General features: G+C 45.7%; 1 protein-coding gene across 1 annotated transcript in view; it reads left to right on the plus strand.

Moving 5' to 3' along the window:
- The window catches only part of LOC124790303 (alpha-(1,6)-fucosyltransferase-like), a 174,286-nt gene that overhangs the window by 113,838 nt on the left and 37,006 nt on the right, over positions 1 to 23,442 (plus strand). Inside the window, exon 5 of the mRNA XM_047257777.1 lies at positions 21,901 to 22,138. Coding sequence (XP_047113733.1) covers positions 21,901 to 22,138 — 238 coding nt within the window. The remainder of the gene's footprint in view (positions 1 to 21,900; positions 22,139 to 23,442) is intronic.

The raw sequence follows: 23,442 nt of genomic DNA on the forward strand, positions 1-23,442 counted from the left end.
TGGACAAATATATTATACTACAACTGACATGTGATTACATTTTCAAGCAATTTGGATGCATAGATAATGAGAAATCAGTACCCAGAATAACCACCTCTGGCCTTAGTAACGGCCTTGATACGCCTGGGCATTGAGTGAAACAGAGCTTGGATGGCGTGTAAAGGTACAGCTGCCCATGCAGCTTCAACACGATACCACACTTCATCAAGAGTAGTGACTGGCGTATTGTGAGGAGCCAGTTGCTCGGCCACCATTGACCAGACGTTTTCAGGTGGTGAGAGACCTGGGGAATGTGCTGGGCAGGGCAGCAGTCGAACATTTTCTGCATCCAGAAAGGCCCGTACAGGACGTGCAACATGCAGTCGTGCATTATCCTGCTGAAATGTAGAGTTTCGCAGGGATCGAATGAAGGGTAGAGCCACAGGTCGTAACACATCAGAAATGTAACGTTCACTGTTCAAAATGCCGTCAATGCGAACAAGAGGTGACCGAGACGTGTAACCAATGGCACCCCATACCATCGCGACGGGTGATACGCCAGTATGGCGATGACGAATACACGCTTCCAATGTGCGTTCACCACGATGTCGCCGAACACGGATGCGACAATCATGATGCTGTAAACAGAACCTGGATTCATCCGAAAAAATGACGTTTTGCCATTCATGGACCCAGGTTCGTCGTTGAGTCCACCGTCGCAGGCGCTCCTGTCTGTGATGCAGCGTCAAGGGTAACAAGGCCGTTGGGATCCAGCACGGCGTTCCGTATTACCCTCCTGAACCCACCGATTCCATATTCTGGCAACAGTCACTGGATCTCGACCAACGCGAGCAGCAATGTCGCGATACGATAAACCGCAGTCGCGATAGGCTGCAATCCGACCTTTATCAAAGTCGGAAACGTGATGGTACACATTTCTCCTCCTTACACGAAGCATCACAACAACATTTCACCATTCGCGTCTGTAGCACGTCATCTTCGTGGTGTAGTGTATATCGTCGTGAAATTTCAGCATAGCAGCTACAATACCAGGGCAGGAAAAAATTACTGTGCGTTACTTCCCGATCCGCCCTCATGTATTGTTATCTCGTTCGGTTTTAGGAAACAAAACGAAGAAAACGTTTCGTGACACCGTCTAATGCAAATTACTTGAATTTGGGCGCGCAGCGGCGTGATTGGCTATCTTCCACGCTAATTAACTCGGAAACGGCGGAAGGTATCTAATTGTTTTTGCAAGAATTACTTCTCAGCAAAATCTACCCTGCAACACGCTCACATGCTTTTCTGAATGTTTCTGACCACCATGCAGATGAGAAAAGGAAAAAAAAATCTTGCTGCAATCTGTGCCTGGATAAATTACCTGCCACAGCTCGCTTTCCCCTGGAGCTTTGTTGAAGAGCTGGCAAAAGAAAACTGCAAGGAGCCGCAGACTCTGGGGGGCTTTTCGATGAGTCCTTCCTTAAAGGAAACTGCTAATGAGAGGTCGGGGAGACAGCGGGGAGTATTGCGAACGGCGGACAATAGCGGTTGCGAGACAGAGCGATATTGGGGACAGGCCGAGGGTGAAATGTCAGACATCTGCCGTCTTATTTGAGCCACAAAGAAATGAGAAGTATGTGCTCGCCATTTCTGAGGAATTCGATTGGCCAGCGATTATTGTAATTCACGAACAGGGTGATCTTTTCATATCCACAGAAAATCGAACAACACACGGAAAATTTCTGAAAGGTCTTGCTGTAGTAGAGGCAGTGTGTTTCACCCTTTCGTTTCACCCTTTCATCCATATTTACAGTACAAAATGGATATCGCGATGTAGACACACTCATCTCTCACACGAAGCCATGTCAGTTAATTCGTAATACTCACTCTTCACTGGGGATTTGTGCCAAACAGTTGCGAATAAAATAAAAATAAAAAAGGCTTCCCACTTAGGAGGCTTAGACCAGGAAGGTCGTCAAACGCTAAAAAGAAATTCTGTATATGAACGATTCACGCAAATCTAGTTCGCTGCACAAGTTCCAGTACCCGAAGTTACAGCTAAACAACGATACAGCAGGTCGGAAGAAGATAAGTGCTTAGCGGGTATACGACAAAACACTACACATAGGATGTATATCTCAGAATTCGCAATAAACACAGAATCCACAGAAAGATGGCATAGAAAGGACTCCATGAGGTGCTGCAAACTGTCCGGAGAAATCTTGATCCACACACCTTGCAGTGCTACAATCCGTAGTTCTTATGTAATTCTACATCTACATACATACTCCGAAGGCCACTGCATGGTGCGTGACGGGAGGTATCCTTTGCCACTACTAGTTCTTCCACTCGTAAACAGAGCAACGGAAAAAACAATTGTGTTGATACCACCGTATGAGCCCTAATTCTCGTATCTTCGCGGTTCTTACGTAGTAGAATCGCTCTGCAGTATGCTTGAAATGCCAGTTCTCCAAATTTTCTCAATAAATACATGTCGTGTGACTAGAGCCTCCCATCGGGCAGACCGTTCGCCGGGTGCAAGTCTTTTCATTTGACGCCACTTCGGCGACTTGGGCGCCGATGGGGATGAAACGATGATGATAAGGACAACACAACACCTAGTCCCTGAGTGGAGAAAATCTCCGACCCAGCCGGGAATCGAACCCGGGCCCTTAGGACTGACTTCCTGTCGCGCTAACCACTCAGCTACCGGGACGGAAATTTTTTTTCTCTCAGTTGTGTTCCTCGATAAGAACGTCGCCTTTCCTCCATCAATTCCCATTTGAGTTCCCGAAGTAACCTCGTAACATCTGCTTGTTGATCGAACCCACCAGTAACAAATCTAACAACCCGCCTCTGAGCTGCTTCGATGTCTTCCTTTAACCTGACCTTGAGCGGATCCCAAGCACTCGAGTAGTACTCAACAGTGGGTAGCACTAGTGCCCTGTATGCGATCTCATTTACATCCTAAAATTCTCCCAGTAAACCGAAGTCGATTATTCGTCTTCCATAACACAATCATCGATTGCTCGTTCCATTTCATATCGCTTTGCAACGTTACGCCCAGATATTTAAAAGAAGTGAATGAGTGAAGCCGGACATTACTAATGTTTATCCGAACATTACGGGTTTGTTTCTCCTATTCATCCTCATTCAGTTACATTTTTCTGCATTTAGAGTCAGCTGCCATTCATGACGACAATTTTGTGTAGGTCATCTTGTTTCCCCCACTCAACTTCGACACCTTCCCTAGCGTCTCAGCATCATCAGCAAACAACCATCTGTCTGTTAGATCATTTATGTATATTGAACATAACAGCGGTCCTATTACACTTCCCTGCGGCACTCCTGACGACACCATTGTCTCTGATGAACACGCGCTATGGTCGACAACATAATGGGTTCTATTACTTAAGAAGTCTTTGAGCCACTGACATATCTCAGAATCTATTATGTATGCTCATACCTTCGTTAACAGTCTGCAGTGGAGTACCGGATTCTACGAGCTTAAACGGCTATTGACACCAGGCCATGGGTGATTGGGTAAGATCGGCTGAGTTTTCATGAAGCAGCCTCCCGCCTTTTGTTGTTTAAACATAGTATCCACTCCAGGACGCTCTAATGCCAGAGAGAGATGCAGATGGTTTGGCAGAATAAACACAAGAGGTGCACATGTCATTGGTCACTGTGGCTAAACAATGTGTCCAAACTGAGATGATGTGAATACTGCTCCGATACCACCTGTCTGGACACGAAACTACTGACACGCAGGACTAATATTTTATTGCAGCATGGGCCACACACTAAACTCTCTGCTAGTAAATTTTCATAGTTTAAACAAATTTCTGCTATAGAACTATTTTATTAGCAGAGGTCACAAGCGTTGCTTTTGTTTCTAAGAATGATTGCGTGACCTTAACCAACACAACATCGGTTAAAGTCATTATTACGAGTATGCATAGAGTTCGAAAAGAGGAATCAAGAGGGGAACTTCGCTAACCCCACCCATCCTCCCCCAGAATGTGGATTGCAGAGCTTTTATTCACATACTGAGAGCGATATAATAATTTTTTTCACACACATTAAATTTAGTTTCTGTGGCAAGACACGTCTTGAAACTGACGAACTCCTTTGTATAAAAACAATAGCAAGTTTTTAATCCTGCCCCCCTGGAACAATTTCTGAGGACGCCCTCACGAAGATGTACTATTAGTGACTGGAAGTTATTGAATAATAAAAGTGCAAGTTTAATGACACTTCAGTATCAAATATCAGTTGGTGTGGTTTCTATCTCTTACATGCACACTGTTGAAATCACAATTATACCTTTCATACAATTGAGCCCATTAATAGCGATGATTCTAGGAGTTACTTGTAAAATAAAAGTAAGTTTCTTCCTGAGTAAATCATTCCCGATGTCATTTATCTCCCCCTCCTTAACTGATTACGTTATCCGTTATCACGTTGATGTTATTTTAAATCTTACTGAAATGCTATTGTCAACCGGCACTCGTTATACTGTGCGTCAGGTGATCCGTACACATCGAATCGTTGCGTTCGATCCGATTCTTAATTTTGTTGGTATGGTGAGAGATCGCTGCGTGTTAGCCAGAGTCTCACGTAATACAGGTAAGTTATATCATCTCATCATATTCTTCTCCCAACTTATTGCAGTTGTGGTTTCAAACTCATCCAGTGAGTTTGCGTATGTAAATTCGCGGACTGAGATGAACCTTCTTTGTGATGAGCTGTTACAAGTGCCAATAGATAGTATCTCAAGTCGCTTTCGGTATGATGTAGATTCCCCACCTATCACCTGAAAAAAATTGAGAAATATCATAAATGTTGTACAAACGTTAGTTACATAAATACAGGTGAGTCACCTAGAATAACTCCGAAAAGTAGATTAGTAGCTGATATGTAAATAGACGTTCATGCCACCTATGTGACCTTCGTTGACCTTCAAAGACCTTACTGTTACTCATCATTGGATTCGTCTTGATAGCCGCTATTAGAAAATAAGTACCAAACTATAGCTTCCCATTAAAAGAAGAAAGTTGACCTTCATATCTCTGACGCGACCACACCTAGCAACAGAAAACCAACGTCATATTATGGCTCCCGTTGTCCCATGCAACATCTGTCCCACAAACTTTTCTGCTCCTATCATGCTTTCGGAGACATACTTGGTGGCAATAGTTAGTGACTCGCCCTGTATATCTAGTGTGAAGCACTCCACAAGCCTGTACGAAACCTTAAAAAAGGCCATCTTGACAAATGTGGTGCACAAACTCCCTATTGATTGTAGTAGGAAAACATCAGGCTTAACAAACGGCTCTGAGCACTATGGGACTTAACTTCAGAGGTCATCAGTCCCCTAGAATTTAGAACTACTTAAACCTGACTAACCTAAGGACATCACACACATCCATGCCCGAGGTAGGATTCAAACCCGCGACCGTAGCGGTCGCGCAGTTCCAGACTGTAGCGTCTAGAACCGCTCGGACACACCGGCCGGCTCAGGCTTAACACAAAGCAGCTACTAATCGTTCACGTGTGGGGAAAAGTATCGCAGCTAGCAAAAGATTCTTTGTATGGCTCACTTACTCACACATCTGCATAGCAATAATTGCTCTGATCATTCTGGGAGTGACATGCAAGATAATTTAGCAGTAACACTACACGCAATCAGTTGGTTAGGAGCAGCCTTCATCTGCCCCATGCGAGTGGTGATACAAGAGAAACACCACGAAAATCGCATGAATCAGTTATGTTCAGACTTGTCAGAAAGCACAGACACTGCACATTCATAACATATTCCTTCCTCAAGTACGGTATATTCATAGAAACCACTTTTTCAAAAGTTGTTAGGACAGAGAATTTAACTTTCCCACACATAACTATATAGTTCGCCGTACAGCATACACAAAAAAATGGTTCAAATGGCTCTGAGCACTATGGGACTTAACATCTATGGTCATCAGTCCCCTAGAACTTAGAACTACTTAAACCTAACTAACCCAAGGACAGCACACAACATCCAGCCATCACGAGGCAGAGACAATCCCTGACCCCGCCGGGAATCGAACCCGGGAACCCGGGCGTGGGAAGCGAGAACGCTACCGCACGACCACGAGATGCGAGCTACAGCATACACATGCCGATTGCAGTTTAAATGTTATCGAACAAAAATAACAAATAATTGACGATAGTTCCTTTAATTGATAAAAGATGAAACCAGTGAACAGTTACATCAGAATGACCTTCGTGTGTATAAAACAGAGTGGTTCATCGTTTTAGCCAAAGGACAATGTTTTCCAATTACATCTTATCTACAAATCTGCATCCTCCTCATTGTTAATCAGCTCTGAAACAACGGGAGTTTGAAACTGAAATGACATTGTTTAGCGAAAGAATTTATCTTCGAACTGTTTTACGTTGTATACATGGAATGGTATTACATTGCCGAAACAAAGAAACTGGCCGATGAACTCAGTAAATCAGATAACGGCAGACACAGCTCACGCCATTTGGCGAACTGCTCGGGTACACTGGGTCAAAGCGACCCGTCGAGAGGACTCCGCACTCGCAGGCTATTTGTGCCGCACGGACAGACGGAACGGAACGACCGGGCTGTGTTTCGCCGCAACCCACCCGCCAGACTGTTTCCCTGCGCAAACTGGGGCTTTCCTGTGAGCACCGCGCCATCAGCGTGCGTCGAGTTTCTGCCGACATATGAGACCGCGCCGGCCGCCGCCCTTCATTTGTCTGCTCGTCCCCGGGGGACACGGCTGCCATTTCGTGAATACAACTCGACCGCGATCACAAATGCAGTGGAGACCGCCTCCCTCGCTCCGCGTCGAGCTGAATCGGCGAAGTTTCTGCACAAACACAGCCTCGTGACACGTACTCCGTCCCACTTACGATGAGTAGTCATTATTTCTGTGGTCTTCAGCCCGTAGACTCGTTTGATGTAGCTCTCCAGACTAGGCTCTCCTATGCAAGCCTCTTCATCTGTTCATCTCCGAATAACTACGGTGATCAATATGCGTTTGAAGCTGCTTAATGTAATCACTCTTCGACCTTCCTCTACAATTTTACCACACACACCTCACTCGAGTGCTAAACTGACAATTCCCTGATGCCTTAGAACATGCCTATCAATCTTCCCCTTCTTTTAGTCAAGCTGTGCCATAATTTCTTTTCTCCCTAATTCGGTTCAGTACTTCTTCATTGCTCATTACTTTGTCATTAGTTACGCCATCTACCCATCTCAACTTCGGCATTCTTCTACAGCAAAACATTTTTCAAGCATATGTTTTCTTCTTATCTGAACTGCTTATCGTCAAATTCTTCTTTTTCATTTTATATTCTCTCTACTTCAACAACCCTCAGTTATTCTGCAGCTCAAGTAGCAAAATTCACCAACTACTTTTTGAATACTTTTCAATGTCAATAAACATCGTCAACAGCCGTATACTGTAAGATATTTTCATTTTATTCTGAAAGCAATGTCCACCAATAAAAATTATTGCTTAGTTCAATGCCTTTCACCCACTAGACACTAAAATCGTCAATCTGTCGAGCTAAATCGCTCTTTTAGTCGTGTACACACTGGAAAATTTTATAGAGATCATATCAAAGAAATAAGAAATAAGAAATAAGAGGAATGACAGAAGCGAGTGCCTGAGGATCATGGATAATAATGGAAGAGTTGTGGAGGAAATGCATGAGCTCAAAAAGATTTGGAAGGAGTACTTTGAAGATCTGTTGAATGCCGCCAAGCGGGTAACTAACAGCGATGGAGAGCCTGAGGCAGCAGACGATTATAATAGTGGGGAAATTGATGATCTAACTTGGAATGAAGTGGAAGAAGCCATAAAGAGGATGAAAGGGGGCAAGGCACCAGGTTGGGACGAAGTAACAGTGGATATGATACGAGCAGCAGGAGTAGTAGGAACCCAGTGGCTATACAGAGTGCTGAGGGTGGTGTGGAAGGAGAACAGAATTCCTGAGGATTGGAAGAAAGGAATTATAGTCCCGATCTTCAAGAAAGGGGATAAAAGGAGATGTGAGAACTACAGAGGAATCACCCTGCTATGCCACTGTGGAAAAATCTATGAAAAGATCCTGGAGAAGAGAATAAGAAGCAGTATCGAAAGTAGACTGCAAGAGGAGCAGTACGGTTTCAGACTGGGAAGATCAACAACGGACCTCATATTTGCGGTAAGGCAACTGCAGGAAAGGCACTATGAGTACGGGAAGGACTTAATCATGGCCTTTTTAGATATTGAGAAGGCGTATGACAGTATCTGTAGGGACAAGCTCTGGGATGTGCTGAACGCAAAAGGGATAGATGAAGAGATAACACGAAAAGTCAGAAAAATGTATGAGGGAAGTGAGAGTTGTGTGAAAGTGGGGAGGGAACGTACTGCATGGTTCAAGCTGGAAAATGGGCTGCGACAGGGAAGTGCACTTTCGCCTTTATTGTTTATTATTGTTATGGATGAAATCCTACAGCAAGTATCAAATGCAATTGGAGATCATAAAATGAAAGCAGTGCTTTTTGCCGATGACCTGATGTTATGGGGAAATTGCGAGAAGGAGGTGCAAGAGCAGTTAGATGTATGGGAGGCAACGGCAGCACAATATGGAATGCATTTCTCTGCAAAGAAAAGTGAAATAATTGCCACAACAAGGAAGAAGAATAGGCCAAATGTGGATATAACTTGTGGAGGGGAAAAATTACAAGTGGTAGAGAACTTCAAGTACCTGGGAAGCATGATTGAAAGTAAGGGGGGAAACGCAATGGAAATAAATGAAAGATGCAGAAAAGCAGGACAGTTCTACAAATGCATTACGGGGCTTATTTGGAGCAAGGAGGCGCCACAGAAATCCAAGGGAATTATATACCGAACCTACTTTGTCCCCATATTGACATATGGAAGTGAGACATGGGTAATGCACAAAAGCGACAAAAGTAGAATACAGGCTAGTGAAATGAAGTTCCAGAGGAGCAGGTTGAGTGTAACAAGACGAGACAGATTGCGAAATGTGTATGTGAGGGAAAGACTAAAGGAGGAACCAGTACAGGACAGGATAGAAAAATCAAGACTGCAGTGGTATGGACACATGAAGAGAATGGATGAGGGAAGAATTCCAAAGAGGATGTTTGATCTGCAACTGGAGGGGAAGAGGCCCAGAGGAAGACCAAGAGATAGATGGGTGAAGGGAGTGAAGGAATGTGTGACAAGAAGAGGAGAGAACTGGACGAAGGTGGAAGAGGGGGAATGGTGGAAAGACAGAACACGATGGAGAGGCTTGTGTTCCCGACAGACCCAGCCAATGGCTGGAAACTGTCCAAGATGATGAAATATCAAAAATAGAAAGAAACGAATGTAGATTCATGTTCAGAAAAAATAGAACACCTTGAATCACAAGAGGTAGGATATTCATGTTCATATTGACAGGATATGTACATTATGTTTCTGCACATTCGTCAAAGGTAGGCGGAGAAGTGAACGACGCGCATTAACCACTGTCGTAATAAACGGTGACCGACTGTCACCCCTGATAGTGTACGATGTGTTCCAACGTTACACTGTTGCACCAGCTGTTGCTTCCGAGAAGACTACAGATGTGTCCTGCAATGCCATTTGGATGAGGTGTCGACCTTCTGGGGCGGTGGTCTGGTTGGTGCGACCTGAGCCATCTCGTAGTGTTCTATGGCCTTCTGTAACCTATTCTGTACACACCCGTTGCACTCCGAAACATTTTGTCCCACACGAATAGCAAAGTAGCAATTTCCCAGATGAATGCATTAAATTCTCTCATGCTAAGAACATTCTGTGTGTATCTTATTTTCAGGAGTTAAACCTTTTTTAATTCTCTCATGCTAAGAATATGGAGGAAGACTCACTGATTCGACGGTACGGTTCGCGCATACGTCTGCGAGACATCCTGCACGTCTGTTCAAGTCAAAATTGTCCCAACGGTTCTAAGCACTATGGACTTAACAATTGAGGTCATCAGTCCCGTAGACTTAGAACTACTTAAACCTAACTAACCTAAGGACATCACACACATCCATGTCCGAGGCAGGATTCGAACCTGCGACCGTTGCAGCCGCGTAGTTCCGGACTGAAGCGCCTAGAGCCTCTCGGCCACAGCGGCCGGCTCTGTTCAAGTCACACCGATCCATTACCTGCGGTTTATATAGCGGCAAGAAGAGAAGCAGGCACATTTCACCCGTTAGGTGGTGTTGTGCCACGCTGTCGATGTTGACCTTGAACCCGCGGACAGACATGATTCAAATGTCAATCATTTCTGCAGAACTTACTAATGTACATGTACTTTGAACATGAGCGTCCTATCTCTAGCAGTTCAAGGTGTTCTGTTTTTTCTGAACAAGAGTGTACATGTGGTTAGTGGTGTAAAACTATAATCTTACCTAAAGTAGGTCATCATAGTTACGTAATTTACAACGTTAGCCATATATATCTCCACTGCTCATATTGCATACATGTGTCAAATACACTCCTGGAAATTGAAATAAGAACACCGTGAATTCATTGTCCCAGGAAGGGGAAACTTTATTGACACATTCCTGGGGTCAGATACATCACATGATCACACTGACAGAACCACAGGCACATAGACACAGGCAACAGAGCATGCACAATGTCGGCACTAGTACAGTGTATATCCACCTTTCGCAGCAATGCAGGCTGCTATTCTCCCATGGAGACGATCGTAGAGATGCTGGATGTAGTCCTGTGGAACGGCTTGCCATGCCATTTCCACCTGGCGCCTCAGTTGGACCAGCGTTCGTGCTGGACGTGCAGACCGCGTGAGACGACGCTTCATCCAGTCCCAAACATGCTCAATGGGGGACAGATCCGGAGATCTTGCTGGCCAGGGTAGTTGACCTACACCTTCTAGAGCACGTTGGGTGGCACGGGATACATGCGGACGTGCATTGTCCTGTTGGAACAGCAAGTTCCCTTGCCGGTCTAGGAATGGTAGAACGATGGGTTCGAAGACGGTTTGGATGTACCGTGCACTATTCAGTGTCCCCTCGACGATCACCAGTGGTGTACGGCCAGTGTAGGAGATCGCTCCCCACACCATGATGCCGGGTGTTGGCCCTGTGTGCCTCGGTCGTATGCAGTCCTGATTGTGGCGCTCACCTGCACGGCGCCAAACACGCATACGACCATCACTGGCACCAAGGCAGAAGCGACTCTCGTCGCTGAAGACGACACGTCTGCATTCGTCCCTCCAGTCACGCCTGTCGCGACACCACTGGAGGCGGGCTGCACGATGTTGGGGCGTGAGCGGAAGACGGCCTAACGGTGTGCGGGACCGTAGCCCAGCTTCATGGAGACGGTTGCGAATGGTCCTCGCCGATACCCCAGGAGCAACAGTGTCCCTAATTTGCTGGGAAGTGGCGGTGCGGTCCCCTACGGCACTGCGTAGGATCCTACGGTCTTGGCGTGCATCCGTGCGTCGCTGCGGTCCGGTCCCAGGTCGACGGGCACGTGCACCTTCCGCCGACCACTGGCGACAACATCGATGTACTGTGGAGACCTCACGCCCCACGTGTTGAGCAATTCGGCGGCACGTCCACCCGGCCTCCCGCATGCCCACTATACGCCCTCGCTCAAAGTCCGTCAACTGCACATACGGTTCACGTCCACGCTGTCGCGGCATGCTACCAGTGTTAAAGACTGCGATGGAGCTCCGTATGCCACGGCAAACTGGCTGACACTGACGGCGGCGGTGCACAAATGCTGCGCAGCTAGCGCCATTCGACGGCCAACACCGCGGTTCCTGGTGTGTCCGCTGTGCCGTGCGTGTGATCATTGCTTGTACAGCCCTCTCGCAGTGTCCGGAGCAAGTATGGTGGGTCTGACACACCGGTGTCAATGTGTTCTTTTTTCCATTTCCAGGAGTGTACAAAGTCACCGACAGGCGTAAGTACCATGTAGTACGTATGTGGATGTAAATACGGCGAATCACTTGCAACACTAGATACGGGAACAAGAGAGAAGCTGCTTTATGACTGTCAGAGTACTGGCAGCATTTGTAGCCCCGTTGCTACACGAAACCCCTAACTGCAAGATGGCGCTACTAACCGACGAAGTTTTACAAAGTTGTGTCTCTACAATAATACAAAGAATTTTAGCGTAACGAACTTTCTACTACATTTAAGTCACATAAAATTTAAGGAACTGCGATCGATTTCTATAATATGTAATAAGCATACACCGAAAAAAAGCTGCTCGTTAATTATGACATAACCGTAACATACCAAAAGAGAAGAAAGTTAATATCGTCACCAGTAAAGGCACTAAAGAATTTTAAGATACAGGAAAATATGTGCAGTGTCATTGATCAGAAGATTATAAATCCAGAACATTGGGTAATAAAGAGGGTAGTACTGTGACCCGAACTCTAGGTCCCAATTACAATAAGTGGCTTTAGTTATAAACCAGTAAATAGATGGATAAAAGAGGTCAGATCACCAGACTGACGTACAAACTTGCAGTCAGGGTGCATGGGATAACCACGAGCGGCCGCTGATGTCTTACAGAATCAACTCAGACCGTAACTCCAGGTTAAGTGTGTCTAGCACGCAGACTCGTTGGTTTCAGGCCCTCAACTTCCCTCCTTCTAACCAAGACAGGCCCATCGCAGTCAAGGAGGCAGGACCGTCTTTCATGAGAAAACACAACAGACACCTATCCTGCCCTCCATGGAGTTTTCGCTTGACACCACTGAAATCGCAAACGGCGGTGGTTTGTGGTCAGTGGAATGCACGCTACAGGGCGTCTGGTTCGGAGCTGTCCTTGAAGTAACAGATTTGCAAGAGTTCCTTGTGTCCCTGTGGTGCCAACCGCTGTTTAAATTGCTGCTGCAGATTTAGTGCGACGCACCAGAGCCATACGCCGAAAGAGATGGTCTTTCCTTGTGGTAGTGCCACGTGATCATCCGGAGACCTGTCGTCTTGCGACCGTGCAGTCCCGTGATCACAGCTGCCAGCAATCATATGTAGTATCTACATTCCTGCCAACTGTTTCTGCAATATCGCAGGAAGGAACATCCAGCTTCTCGTAGCTCTATTACACGGACTCGTCAAACTCACTGAGGTGTTGATAATGGCACCTTTGTCACCTTAAAAAGCATTGAAAAGGTACAGTAGTTTCCGTTCCATAAGCAGCAGGTTTCGCTGCTCGCTCGCACTGGGAAATATAAACAGAGGCGGCCCCACCGCCAGTTATATTACACGACGCGGCCGGCCAAGGGTGCAACAGAACCCATGTGGACGGGTGGAAAGAAACGTGTCAAGCTTCATAATACGTATTTATATGTGTCGTATATTATGCATTTCTTGTACGTGAATGTGAATCTGCACATGATCTTTCCTAATCCTCCTCACACCTTTCCGTAAAGCGTGGCCAAATCTTAGTTGGGAAGTAGTTCTTTTGTATAGTAGTGCCAACCTTACTCCTGGGTAGGGGATCAGAAAGACGGCACAGGCAGGTAAAGTCAAAGACTTTCCAGTGTCACAATATTTGGGGTTGGGAGGTTGGTCACGGCCAAGTGGTTCGACCACCCCCTCCACCGGGGCCCAGGAAGGCCTCTGGGTGCCCGCCATATTCTGGGAGTGTTACAGAAGACGGGTAAGTGAGCAGGCGTGCCCTCAGTGCGTCTGTCTCAATGTTCACGCACGGAGGAGAGGTATTTCAATATTTGTACTAATTCTTTTATTTCCATCTTCGGATTGTGTAAGGAAATGAATGCGCTCGTTTAATTTCGGAAATTTGACCCCCTGTGTTAATGTATCTGGTCCCCAGTTTGCCCGTTTTCCTCCTCACATAGTGAATGTCCTATGTAAAATATTGGGAGATTTCGGTGGTATACATCTGGCCAACGCAATTCCGTCTTACCCGTAGAAATGTGCGTAAACATTAGTATATAATATACCCGAGCTATAAGTTGAAAAATTGTAATACCTGTAAACTGAAACAATTGCTGCAATCGCTGTAAAGTCGAGATATAATGTTTAAAATAAATAGGTAATCAATTGTCAACAATCTCTAACATGCCTTAAAAATCACAAAGAAGTCAACTTAAAGAAATTGATTTCAAAATAGGAGATATAGACTGTAGAAGGGACCCACACATTAGCGTGTGAGCCCTCCAGCCCCTTGCCTAGTATCGTACAGAAAGGGCACGCTCTCTAGGTAGCGCTCTCAAGCTCCCCTCCCCAGTTATCCGTTGCGCAATTTTCATTCAGGGCTTGACGACATCAACTTTCATCTGGCGTCCCTAGCCAAGGAGGTTACACGGTAACCTTTCAGCATTATTGATTAACAACAACTCACAATGTTCAATGTAAAAAAGTAACTAAAAGCAACTAATGGACACGACCGTCACAGTATGCACAGGGTGTATAAAAAAGAATCATCCGATTTAAAAAAACCATTACTATTATGTTATTTGAGATATGTGAATAGTTCAAATGGCTCTGAGCACTATGGAACTTAACATCGGAGGTCAATAGTCCCCTAGAACTTAGAACTACTTAAACCTAACTAACCTATGGACATCACACACATCCATGCCCGAGGCAGGACTCGAACCTGCGACCGTAGCAGTCGCGCGGTTCTGGACTGAAGCGCCTAGAACCGCTCGGCCACAGCGGCCGGCGATATGTGAATGAACAACGTACTGTTGGAAAGGGTAAACTCTCGAGTTTTACATGGTTCCCGCTAGGTAGCAGTGGTATGCGCCCACTTCAGTTCTAGTAAAAATGGTGTCGGGACAACAAGAAGCGTTTCGTGTTCTATGTTTTGCACAGTGCGGATCGGTAATAACTGTTCAGCGTGTCTTTCGTATTAGGTATGGTGTGGATCCTCCAGCAGCGCATAGCAGTAGACGATGGCATGAACAGTTCCGAGAAACAGATTGTTTATGTAAAGGCAAATCGTCGGGCCGTCCCCGAGTGACCGACACAGACATCGAACGCATCAGCCACAGTTTCACAAGGAGCCCACAGAAATCCGTTCAGCGTGCAGCTCGATAGCTGAAAATGCCCCCGATGTCGGTCTGGCATGTATTGAGTCGACGTTTACACATGAAACCATACAAAATTCAGCTACGGCAAGCTCTTCGTGAAGAAGACAAACGCCGGCTGTTGTGGCCGAGCGGTTCTACGCGCTACAGTCCGGAACCGCGGGACCGCTACGGTCGCAGGTTCGAATCCTGCCTCGGGCATGGATGTGTGTGATGTCCTTAGGTTAGTTAGGTTTAAGTAGTTCTAAGTTCTAGGGGACTGATGACCTCAGATATTAAGTCCCATAGTGCTCAGAGGCATTTGAACCATTTTATTTGAAGATGACAAACAACAACGTGTGGAGATTTGTTCAAATGGTTGAAATGGCTCTAAGCACTATGGGACTAAACTTCTGAGGTCATCAGTCCCATAGAACTTAGAACTACTTAAACCTAACTAAGCTAAGGACATCACACACATCCATGCCCGAGGCAGGATTCGAACCTGCGACCGTAGCAGCAGCGTGGTTCCGGACTGAAGCGCCTAGAACCGCTCGGCCACAGTGGCCGGCTTGGAGTTTTGTAATTTCATTCCTAGCAAGATGGAGGATGACAGTTTTTTTCCACGCTTAGTACTCAGTGAGTAGGCAACATTCCATTCAAATGGAAAGGTGGACCGTCATAATGTGAGAATATGGGGTACGAAACAACCACATGAAGTTCTACAATATGAGAGGGACTCTGAAAAATTTCATGTGTTTTGTGCAGTTTCACGGGAAAAGGTGTATGGTCCATTTTTGTGTTACAGGAAGTAGGTATCTCGATATGCTTGAGAACTTTCTTTTCCCAAAGTCGGAGACTGATTCGAACGACACCATTTACCAATTGGAATGGGGCACCGCCACATTGGCATCTGGAAGTTTGGGAATTTTTAAATCAAAGGATGTCGAACGGTCGCACTGGACGGCCTCACATTACTGGCCTCCAAGGTCACCGGACCTGACTCTATGAGATTATTTCTTGTGGGGTTTTATAAGAGACTGTTTATCTCTTGCATCTCAAGGGGGCGTCTTGAACACATATGAAAATGTTTTTTGAGTTTGCCGTTTATCAAAAAACAAAATCCATTATATATGTTTATTAGTTTGAGAAATATAGACGTGCCAAATCGGATGATTATTTTCGATACAACCTGTATTTAAAGCAAACATTATTTGAATCTGCGAATGACGTGAAACTGAATAGACATCGCCCTTTAGATGTAGAAGACGCTTACCGACTTTCGTTTATGTCGCTAAATGTTGCTTCAAAAACTGAGCCTGGCAGGACGGTTGCGTCACACGTTTAAGTATTTTTGAAGTACTTCGGACGCGATCATCATCATTTAAGACTGATTATGCCTTTCAGCGTTCAGTCTGGAGCATAGTCCTCCTTATAAAATTCTTCCATGATCCCCTATTCAGTGCTAACATTGGTGCCTCTTCTGATGTTAAGCCTATTACTGCAAAATCATTCTTAACCAAGTCCAGGTACCTTCTCCTTGGTCTACCCCGACTCCTCCTACCTTCTACTGCTGAATCCATGAGTCTCTTGGGTAAACTTGCTTCTCCCATGCGTGTAACATGATCCCACCATCTAAGCCTGTTCGCCCTGACTGCTACATCAATAGAGTTCATTCCCAGTTTTTCTTTGATTTCTTCATTGTGGACACCCTCATGCCATTGTTCCCATCTACTAGTAACTGCAATCATCCTAGCTACTTTCATATCCGTAACCTCAACCTTATTGATAAGGTAACCCGAATCCACCCAGCTTTCGCTCCCATACAACAAAGTTGGTCGAAAGATTGAACGGAGCACGGATAGCTTAGTCTTGGTACTGACTTCGTTCTTGCAGAAGAGAGTAGATCGTAGCTGAGCGCTCACTGCATTAGCTTTGCTACACCACGCTTCCAGTTCTTTCACTTGGTTGCCATCCTGTGAGAATATGCATCCTAAGTACTTGAAACCGTCCACCTGTTCTAACTTTGTTCCTCCTATTTGGCACTCATTCCGTTTATATCTCTTTCCCATTGACATTGCTTTCGGTTTGGACATGCTAATCTTCATGCCATAGTCCTTACATTTCTGATGTAGCTCTGAAATATTACTTTGCAAACTTTCAATCGAATCTGCCATCACAACTAAGTCATACGCATATGCGAGACTGCTTATTTTGTAGTCACATATCTTAATGTCACCCGGCGTGTCTATTGTTTGCAACATATATCCATAAATAATATGAACAACAGTGGAGACAGGTTGCAGCCTTGTCTTACCCCTGAAACTACTCTGAACCATGAACTCAACTTACCGTCAACTCTAACTGCTGCCTGACTATTTATGTAAAGACCTTTAATTGCTTGCAGAAGTTTGCCTCCTATTCCATAATCTCGTAGAACAGACAATAACTTCCTCCTAGGAACCCGGTCATATGCCTTTTCTAGATCTTTATAGATCTAGAAAAGGCATATGACCGGGTTCCTAGGAGGAAGTTATTGTCTGTTCTACGAGATCTTTATAGATCTAGAAAAGGCATATGACCGGGTTCCTAGGAGGAAGTTATTGTCTGTTCTACGAGATTATGGAATAGGAGGCAAACTTCTGCAAGCAATTAAAGGTCTTTACATAAATAGTCAGGCAGCAGTTAGAGTTGACGGTCCTGACAACCTCTAAGAGGCCTAAACCCACACTGACTTTCATCCAATTTCTCCTCAACTAATACTCGCACTTTCCTTTCAACAATACCTGAGAAGATTTTACCCACAACGCTGATTGAAGAGATACCTCTGTAGTTGTTACAATCTTTTCTGTTTCCATGTTTAAAGATTGGTGTGATTACTGTTTTCGTCCAGTCTGATAGAACCTGTCCTGACTCCCACGCCATTTCAATTATCCTGTGTAGCATTTAAGACCTGACATTCCACTGCATTTGATAAGTTCCAACTTAATTTCATCCTCCCCAGCCGCTTTATTGCACTGAAATCTATTGACCATTTTCTCCAGTTCCTCAAATGTGATCCTATTTCCATCATCATTCATATCCCATTGTACATCGAAATCTGAAACATTAGTGATCGTATTTTCACCTACATTGGGCAACTATTCAAAATATTCCCTCCATCTGCCCAAGGCATCAACAGGATTCACCTTCAGTTTTCCTGACCTGTCCAAAATACTTGTCATTTCCTTCTTACCTCCCTTTCGAAGGTTGCTAATTACACTCCAGAATGGTTTTCCAGCAGCTTGACCCAAAGTTTCCAATCTGTTTCCAAAGTCTTCCCAAGATTTCTCCTTGGATGCTGCAATTATCTGTTTGGCTTTGTTTCTTTCTTCAACATAACTTTCTCTGTCTACCTGATTTCTATTATGTAGCCATTTTTTATACGCCTTCTTTTTCCTTTTACAGGCTGCCTTGACTGTGTCACTCCACCAAGCTGTTTGCTTCACCCTACCTTTACACACTACTGTTCCAAGACATTCTTTAGCCACTTCTAGTATTGTGTCCCTGTACCTTGTCCATTCCTTTTCCAATTTCTGTAATTGACTACATTCAACTAACTGGTACCTTTCTGAGATCACTATTATGTACTTGTGCCTGATTTCCTTATCCTGAAGTTTCTCCACTCTTATCCTCCTACATATGGACCTGACCTCCTGCACTTTCGGCCTCACAATACAAATTTCACTGCAGATTAAATAGTGATCAGTGTCATCAAAGAATCTCCTGAATACACGTGTGTCCCTCATTGCCTTCCTGAATTCCTGATCTGTTATTATACAGTCAATGACAGATCTGGTTCCCCTGCCTTCCCAAGTATACCGGTGAATGTTCTTATGTTTAAAAAAGGAGTTTGTGATTAATAAGCCCATACTGGCACAGTAATCCAAGAATTGTTTCCCGTTCCTGTTGGCCTCCATATCCTCTTCAAATTTACCAATAACCTTTTCATAACCTTCTGTTCGATTTCCAATCCTGGCATTAAAATCACCCATGAGCAGAACACTGTCCTTGTCCATTACTCTAACAACTACATCAGTGAGTGCGTCATAAAAACAATCCATATTATCTTAATCTGTCCCTTCACAATGCGAATATACTGACACAATCCTAATTTTCTTGCTAGACACTGTCAAATCTATCCACATCGGTCGTTTGTTTAGATACCTTATTGCAACTACGCTGGGTTCCATTTCTTTCCTGATGTAAAGCCCTACACCCCATTGTGTTATTCCTGCTTTGACTCCTGACAGGTAGACCTTGTATTCTCCCACTACCTTTTCTTTGTCACCGCTTACCCGAATGTCAGCAACCGCTAAAACGTCAAACCCCATCTTACTTGCAGCCTCTGCCAGCTCTACCTTTTTCCCAGAGTAGCCCCCATTGACACTAATACCTCCCCATCTCGTTACCATTCGTTTGCCGAGTCGTATATTAGGAGTCCCTGGTTTGTCAGTTAGAGGTGGGACTCCGTCACCTCCAAAGGTCGGAGACATTTTGCTCTGATTGTTTCCAGCATCATATTTAAAGTACCAGGGAAGCAGGTTGCTAGCCTTACTTGCCCCGGGTCCCATTGGGTTTGACCCCTAACGTTTGAGGGACTAACCGGTGAATTTGGATATGACTGTATGTGATTATTTCTTGTGGGGATTTATAAAAGACACTGTTTCTCTCTTGCATCTCAAGGGGCGTATTGAATACATATGAAAATGTATGAGAAAAAACTTTTCGAGTTTGCCGTTTATCAAAAAACAAAATTCACTATATATGTTTATTAGTTTGAGAAATATAGACGTGCCAAGTCGGATGATTCTTTTCGATACAACCTGTATTTAAAGCAAACATTATCTGCATCTGCGACTGACGTGAAATCTGAACAGACATCACCCTTCAGATGTAGAAACACGTTTACCGACTTTCGTATATGCCGCAAAATGTTGCTTCAAAAACTGAGCGTGCCAGGACGGTTGCGTCACACGTTTAAGTATTTTTGAAGTACTTCAGATGTGATTTCGTTATTGGGGACTTCGGGATCATCCAAGACACTCTGGGATGATGATGACATTGAAACAGAGGATGACACGCGTAAAGCTGAAATACTGAACACCTTTCTCTAAAGCTGTTTCACAGAGGAAGACCGCACTGCAGTTCCTCCTCTAAATCCTCGCACAAATGAAAAAAAAATTCTGTCATCGAAATAAGTGTCGAAGGAATAGAAACGCAACTGAAATTACTCAATAGAGGAAAGTCCACTGGACCTGACGGGATACCAATTCGATTCTACACAGAGTACGCGAAAGAACTTGCCCCCCTTCTAACAGCCGTGTGCCGCAAGTCTCTAGAGAAGCGGAAGGTTCCAAATGATTGGAAAAGAGCACAGGTAGACCCAGTCTTCAAGAAGGCTCGTCGAGCACATGTGCAAAACTATAGACCTATATCTCTGACATCGATCTGTTGTAGAATTTTAGAACATGTTTTTTGCTCGCGTATCATTTCTGGATATCCAGAATCTACTCCGTAGGAATCAACATGGATTCCGGAAACAGCGATCGTGGTACACCCAACTCGCTTTATTTGTTCATGAGACCCAAAAAATATTAGATACTGGCTCCCAGGTAGACGCCACTTTCCTTGACTTCCGGAAGGCGTTCGATACAGTTCCGCACTGTCGCCTGATAAACAAAGTAAGAGCCTACGGAATATCAGACCAGCTGTGTGGCTGGATTGAAGAGTTTTTAGCAAACAGAACACAGCATGTTGTTCTCAATGGAGAGACGTCTACAGACGTTAAAGTAACCTCTGGCGTGCCACAGGGGAGTGTTATGGGACCATTCTTTTCACAATATAATGATGTAGTAGATAGTGTCGGAAGTTCCATGCAGCTTTTCGCGGATGATGCTGTAGTATACAGAGAAGTTGCAGCATTAGAAAATTGTAGCGAAATGCAGGAAGATCTGCAGCGGATAGGCACTTGGTGCAGGGAGTGGCAACTGACCCTTAACATAGACAAATGTAATGTATTGCGAATACATAGAAAGAAGGATCCTGTGTTGCATGATTATATGATAGCGGAACAAACACTGGTAGCAGTTACTTCTGTAAAATATCTGGGAGTATGCGTGCGGAACGATTTGAAGTGGAATGATCATATGAAATGAATTGTTGGTAAGGCGGGTGCCAGGTCGAGATTCATTGGGAGAGTTCTTAGAAAATGTAGTCCATCAACAAAGGAGGTGGCTTACAAAACACTCGTTCGACCTATACTTGAATATTGTTCATCAGTGTGAGATCCGTACCTGATCGGGTTGACGGAGGAGATAGAGAAGATCCAAAGAAGAACGGCGCGTTTCGTCACAGGGTTATTTGGTAACCGTGATAGCGTTACGGAGATGTTTAGGAAACTCAAGTGGCAGACTCTGCAGGAGAGGCGCTCTGCATCGCGGTGTAGCTTGCTGTCCAGGTTTCGACAGGGTGCGCTTCTGGATGAGGTATTGAATATATTGCTTCCCCCTACTTATACCTCCAGAGGAGATCACGAATGTAAAATTAGAGAGATTCGGGCGCGCACGCAGGCTTTCCGGCACTCGTTCTTCCCGGGAACCATACGCGACTGGAACAGGAAAGGAAGGTAATGACAGTGGCACGTAAAGTGCCCTCCGCCACACACCGTTGTGTGGCTTGCGGAGTATAAATGTAGATGTAGACGTAGACTTCTCGTCCATCAGCTCTACTGACAACTAAAAAATAAATTGAAGTTGGCCGCTTTCGGTCAGTTTGACGAACGTTCCCCCTGAATGTGACTGAACATTCGGCGTGTTTCAGCGCGCACAGACCGGCTGGTGGTTCGGCTAGGGGCGGCCCGCGGCTTCCTGGCGCACACACCTTTCCATCCGCCGGCAGTGCCGGCCGACCTGCTACCGACGGTGCGGCTGTTCCACGGCGCTCCGCACGCCTGGTGGGTGGGCCAGGTGCTCAGCTACCTGATGCGCCTGCAGCCTCGCTCCGACCAGCTCGTAAAGGCAGTACTCGGCCGTCTCAACTTCACAAGGCCCATCGTGGGGTGAGCAGCGCGCAGCGCTCTGCAGCTACCAAACCCAGCTTGCACCTTCGCTGTTTACACAGTTTCCCTGTTCGGATTAAACATGACTGAGCCGTAGTAAAAATTGCTGTATTGAAAACCGCGCCGCAGCGCTTAGTGTGAAGCAGTCGCCCTCCGTTGCTGGCGGTGGCACCGCTGCGGAAATCGCAGCTTTGGTGTCTCCCTCTGGTGTGAAAGGGGAAAAGTTGCCTTGTTCACGTGCATTTAAGGGGCGCTATGAGCTCCGCAGTCTCCAAGCCAAGGCACACTCCCCACTCTGTCACCTCAAGCTCCTTTCTGGCAGTACTTGTCTCCTCGCCTATCGCATCCGTCTCCCCTCCCCCACGCGGATCCTGTACAACCTAATTCCCTTCCCCCACCTCCTTTTTCCTCGAACGGATACGGATCCTCTACACCTCCCGTAAACTCGATCCTCCTCACCCGCTGGTCTCTCCCATCCTCTCCCGCCCCCGACCGCTGCCGAGCCTGTACTTCCATGTTCCACCTGCTCTCCATCTCTCCACTTTCCATACCCTCTCCCAAGATGGCTTCCACCAGCTCCCCCTCCCTGATGATGCCCTCCTCCCCTCCATCTACCCCTCCTACCAACTTTGATCCTCCCTCCCTCTTTCTCTGTTTTTTGCTTTGGGCACCCTCACTCCCTTCTCTCCCCCTTCCCTCCCTCCTCCCTCCTCCCTTTCTCCCCACACCTTCCCCGGGCTTCCCCCACCCCCATACCCCCATTCCTCCTCCCATCCCTCTGCCATTGGCATCTTTGCTCTCCCCTCTCCCCCTCCCCCTCCCGCTTCCCATCTTGGCAGGTCCTCAGACTCGCACGCGTTACGTGGACATTCGCGCGCCGGAGATCATCGCCATCCGTTTCTCGTGTGTGCCGTCGTGTTTTGTGTTTAGTGTTCACTGTCACGCTCCATCGTTCACATGTGCCATCGAAATCATCAGTGTTTGTGCGTCGTGCCAACAGTTTGTAATGTGGATTATCGTCCAGTGTGGACGGCTCCATGTTTTGTATTCTATGTCTACTGTTTTTTACCTGCCATTATGTCAATTATGAGTATTCTTTCTGTTTTCTCATTGTCTAAGGCTGAAGAGCAGCGTAGAATGCTGCTGCCACCCTACCTTTTTAGAGGTATTAAAATTACAATAAAGGGAAAAAAAACTCCGCAGTCGGTGAGTCTGTCAGTCTGAGTCGGTCAGTAAGTCGGAGGCAATTGGTCAGCCAGGTCAGTCTGTCAGTCTGGGCGAGTCTGGTCAGTTGGTCAGCCAGT

This window comes from Schistocerca piceifrons, chromosome 1 (assembly GCF_021461385.2).
Source record: "Schistocerca piceifrons isolate TAMUIC-IGC-003096 chromosome 1, iqSchPice1.1, whole genome shotgun sequence".
Lineage (NCBI taxonomy): Eukaryota > Metazoa > Arthropoda > Insecta > Orthoptera > Acrididae > Schistocerca > Schistocerca piceifrons.